The sequence below is a fragment of the Austrofundulus limnaeus genome, unplaced genomic scaffold (assembly GCF_001266775.1).
Source record: "Austrofundulus limnaeus strain Quisiro unplaced genomic scaffold, Austrofundulus_limnaeus-1.0 Scaffold1245, whole genome shotgun sequence".
Lineage (NCBI taxonomy): Eukaryota > Metazoa > Chordata > Actinopteri > Cyprinodontiformes > Rivulidae > Austrofundulus > Austrofundulus limnaeus.
The window spans coordinates 49286-53634 of NW_013953647.1; the positions used below are offsets into that span (position 1 = coordinate 49286).

The 4349-nt window shown below is 38.8% G+C and overlaps 1 protein-coding gene across 6 annotated transcripts in view; it reads left to right on the forward strand.

Moving 5' to 3' along the window:
- dab2 (DAB adaptor protein 2) overlaps nucleotides 1–4349 on the forward strand; it is a 28811-nt gene that overhangs the window by 12216 nt on the left and 12246 nt on the right. For 5 of the 6 annotated variants that reach the window (XM_014031405.1, XM_014031403.1, XM_014031404.1 and 2 more), the window contains 7 exons: nucleotides 1105–1244; nucleotides 1317–1415; nucleotides 1501–1632; nucleotides 2994–3077; nucleotides 3206–3229; nucleotides 3316–3360; nucleotides 3443–3505. In XM_014031405.1, the coding sequence (XP_013886859.1) occupies nucleotides 1105–1244; nucleotides 1317–1415; nucleotides 1501–1632; nucleotides 2994–3077; nucleotides 3206–3229; nucleotides 3316–3360; nucleotides 3443–3505 (587 nt within the window). The remainder of the gene's footprint in view (nucleotides 1–1104; nucleotides 1245–1316; nucleotides 1416–1500; nucleotides 1633–2993; nucleotides 3078–3205; nucleotides 3230–3315; nucleotides 3361–3442; nucleotides 3506–4349) is intronic. The other variant, XM_014031406.1, reaches the window with a different exon arrangement.

Below are 4349 nucleotides of genomic sequence, written 5' to 3' on the forward strand. Positions count from 1 at the left end.
ACATTAGACTTTATTTGATAAACATTTATTTGAACTGTAAAATAAAGGCTGTTAAAAGTCGATCATCAGATATTGTCCAAGATTAACCTTCAGGGTGGATGTAGCTCGCTAGCAGCCTCGCACCGAGGACCTATCCACGTCGTCATTTACCCAGAATGCTTTGCGTGTAAATAAAATGGCCCTGTCCGTGTAATATATTTTTAAACTTTTAGTTTTTAAACTAAAACATCCTGCAGTATTTTTAGTATTTATTTTAGTTAAAATATGTTTATCAAATGAAGTCCAATGTTACAACTAATCATGGATCCCTTTAAAACTGATGGACTGGGGCCTTGTCGTCAGTATTGAGTGCATTGCTTCAGTCGTGGTGAAGAAAGAGCTGAGTCGAAAGGCAAAGCTCTCGATTTACTGGTCTGCATACGTTCCAACTCTCACCTGTGGTCATGAAGTGTGGATCGTGACTGAAAAGAACAAGATCCTGGATACAAGAGACCAAGAGTCTTCGTTTGTAGGGTGTCCTGGCTCAGCCTTAGAGATGGGGTGAGGAGTTACCTCATCCCGGGGTACCTTGGAGTAGAGCAGCTGCTCCTCCACATTGAAAGGAGTCAGTTGAGGTGGTTCAGGCATCTGATTATGATGCCTCCCTGTAGAGGTATTCTGGCCATATCCCACCGATAGGAGTCCCCGGGGAAGACCCAGGACTCATTAGAGGGATTATCTATCCTCTGGCCTGGGCTTGACTTGGGGGTCCCCCAGGACGAGCAGGAACGAGTTGCTGGGGAGAGGGATGTCTGTTTAAGTGGAAGAAGATGGAGATAATTGCTGGGGGAGCTGTGTTTTCCTGTTGGAGACTATTCTTTTGGTGGGATCACTATGTTTTGGAACTCTGCAAACCAATTTAAATGTCCTAAAATCTTCTACAAACATCTTTTAATCTGTACATGACCTATTGTAAATTTGAAATGAGGAAAATCTTTTTTTTTCCTCCACTTCCTGGTGCTTCAGTGATCTGTAGAAGACTTATTTCTCATCCAAATGTGCTTTTTAAGGAGGTATCAAAATGTATTTGAAGGCTCACAGGAATTCTTTAATTTTTCTGTTTAGTAGCAGACAAGACCGATGACTACCTGCTGGGCCGGTTTCAGGGGGATGGTGTGAGGTACAAGGCCAAACTTATTGGCATCGACGATGTTCCCGAGGCCCGTGGGGACAAGATGTGCCAGGACTCCATGATGAAACTGAAGGTACGACACGGTTTCTAAGTGTTTACCTGTGGGATTCATGAACAGCTGCTACAGTAATGTTTGTACCTGCAGGGTATGGCAGTAGCTGCTCGGACCCAAGGCAAGCACAAACAACGAATCTGGGTCAACATTTCTATGTCTGGTATAAAGATTGTTGATGAGCGATCAGGAGTGAGTCTTGTTTTCCTTCGTTACCGTGTAGAGCTGAGAGAATTTGGCTGCAGTGCTGATGAAGTCTTTTATCCTCTTCGCTCAGGTGATCGAACATGAACATGAGGTGAACAAGATCTCCTTCATTGCCAGAGACGTAACGGACAACCGAGCGTTTGGATACGTGTGCGGAGCAGAAGGACAGCATCAGTTTTTTGCCATTAAGACTGCACAACAGGTGAGACTCACAGGTGCTCGGCTAACAGAGGTGGTCCAGGATACAGATAAAGAACCTTGTAGGTCACTGCCCTTCGTTTTTGGCCAACGATTCATTCTTTTTTTTCTGCTAAATGTGGTGATAGTTTCCTCCCTCATGTGTGCATGTCTTGACTTTTTATATGGACTCTCTTTATCAGTGGTGGGCACCAGTCCGCTAAAGCGCAAATCGCTAATTGCGGACCTAAATATTTTGTGCTTTCTAAAATTAAAATGCAGTACCGCTAATAACTAATTATCTACCAGTCATCATTATGTTGAACAGCAGAAGGTATGACTGTCAATGAATCACAACACATGTGATCTATCCAACAGCACCCCTCCCAGATAAACACACTTATTGTGAAGGTATACATCCTGCTGACTGTTGCTTTGGGTCATGGTTCTGATTTCCCACAATGCTTTGTGTCTGCTTACGTAGCAGGAAGGCAGTGTTTAGTACTCTATTTCCCAGCAAAAACAGTTAACGTTTGTAATCCATACTAAAATTTTGTATGTATTGATTTATTTTACTTTACAATCAGAGATCCTTTTTAAATAAAAGAATCAAGTTTAAACGCTGGAGCTCAATTCTTGACGTAATTGGTCGAAGCAATCGGCCAACGGGGTTAGAGACGCAGAAATGATTTAAGGACGTTATGCTGGTGAAGTCTGACATCTACTGGTCAACTGGAGCAACTACATGGAAAACTTTAAAATCCAAGCTCTTATTTTGAAGGGAAGATAGTTTCCTGTACTCGGTGCTTTCATTTCCCGTCACAAATCAAATCCGTCATGTACCCAGAATGCATTGCTTCAGTTTTCCAATAAACAGTTTTAAAATTACTTTATTGATGCTTCTTTAATGACAAATCTACAAAAAAAAGACAAAGCAGCCGAAGTAGCAATCCTCAACAACTTTTTAATTTTTACACCAGGAGCTGAAGGTCTGTTTCAGGAAATCACATCCCCAGCAATCAGCTGTTGTAGGATTAAGCTGTAAAAGGGTTCATACACCGCTAGTTGGCAGTGTTGTACAGATATCGTACATGAATTATTGCCAGCTAGTAAGTGTCAAATTGAACTTGCACTTTAAAATTAGCTTCCGCTAGTTTTTACACGCCATAAGCGTTTTTGAAGTTGCGGACCTAAATATTTTCATAAGCGCTTTAGAAATTGCGGAGCTAATTTTTGGGTTAGCGCTGCCCGCCACTGCTCTTTATAAAACTACATATTTAATACATTTAACTTGTCTTTAACACCACAAATGCGTAAATAAAAGTTAAATCTGCACCCGATGGATTAAAAACGAAGTGACCAGTATGTTTGCGTGTTAACATACAGGCAGAGCCCCTGGTCATTGATCTGAAAGACCTTTTCCAAGTCATCTTCAACATGAGGAAGAAGGACGCAGAGGCTGCTCAGAAGGTAAGCTGCACTCTCCTCCTCTGGGTCAAAATGTTTGGTCACGATAACTTTCTGAAAGAATGAACTGTTCTGGGAGTTCAGACACAAAATTAAAACCTTCCTCATTAAAACTTTATCTTTGCTTACAGGGTGAAAACGGCGCAGTGGTTGAGGTAAAACTCTTGACAGCCGCTCAGTCTCTGAAATCACATTCAACTTCCTTTTGATTCCATGTTTTTCTTTTTTTTTTTTTTATCAGAATGGAAATTCCTCGCTAAGCACAAATGAAGGAAATGGTGTCCAAGTGAGAACATCTGCTGTTTTATTTATTTATTTTTTAAGATTAAGTACAAAAAAATCTAATTATTTTTTTTCCTCCCATCCAGCCAGTGGAGCAGCTCAACCTTTTTGGAGACATTACAACTCCTCCAGACATCCAGGCTCCAACTGTAAGTAAAATAATTCAATTTAACCTTTTTTATAGGATTGTATTTTTTATATACATTAGGTCACATTCTAGTTCTTTACAATAATAAACATACATTGACATACTTTCTAAAGAGGAATTATGCTTTATTATTTTAATTATATATATTAATTTTTTAATCATACTTTCTAATCCCATTAAACTGGATTTTGTACAAAATAAATTTCACCTAATGACCTCAACACCTTCCAGATCATTTCATGTTGTGATCTCAATTCTTCAAAAGAACTTTATTTATCGTTTGGTTTGGTCGTTTTGAAGTGGAGTGACTTTGGATGACCTCAGACGGACCTCTGACCTGTTGAAGATCACAACTCGAGTTCCAAACATTTCACATGACCGCTTTTCTAAAAAATGTTTACTCTTTTTTTTTTCCGACATTGTAACTTTTTAAATATATTTTTGCTGTGTTTAAAAAGTTCACTGTTTGTATAAAGTACCTCAAAGTGATACTTGAGTAAAAGTACAAGTATCTTATCATAAAAATACTTAGATAAAAGTTACAATTTTCTCTAAAAATATTACTTGAGTGAAAGTCTTAAAGTATCTATTTTTTGTACTTGAGTTGCAAAAGTAAATTTCTGACATAAAATCTACTTAAGTATTAAAAGTACTGAGTAAAAGTGAGCAGTTAGATTTTACAAAATGACATTTATTGGGAGGTGACTTCTCCAAAAAATATATTTTCTAACAGCGTGCAGCTGTGATGGGTTGTGTACAAGCTAATATTGTCAGAATGGTATATACAGTGGTTTGCAAAAGTATTCATACCCCTTGAACTTTTCCATATTTTGTCACATTACAAC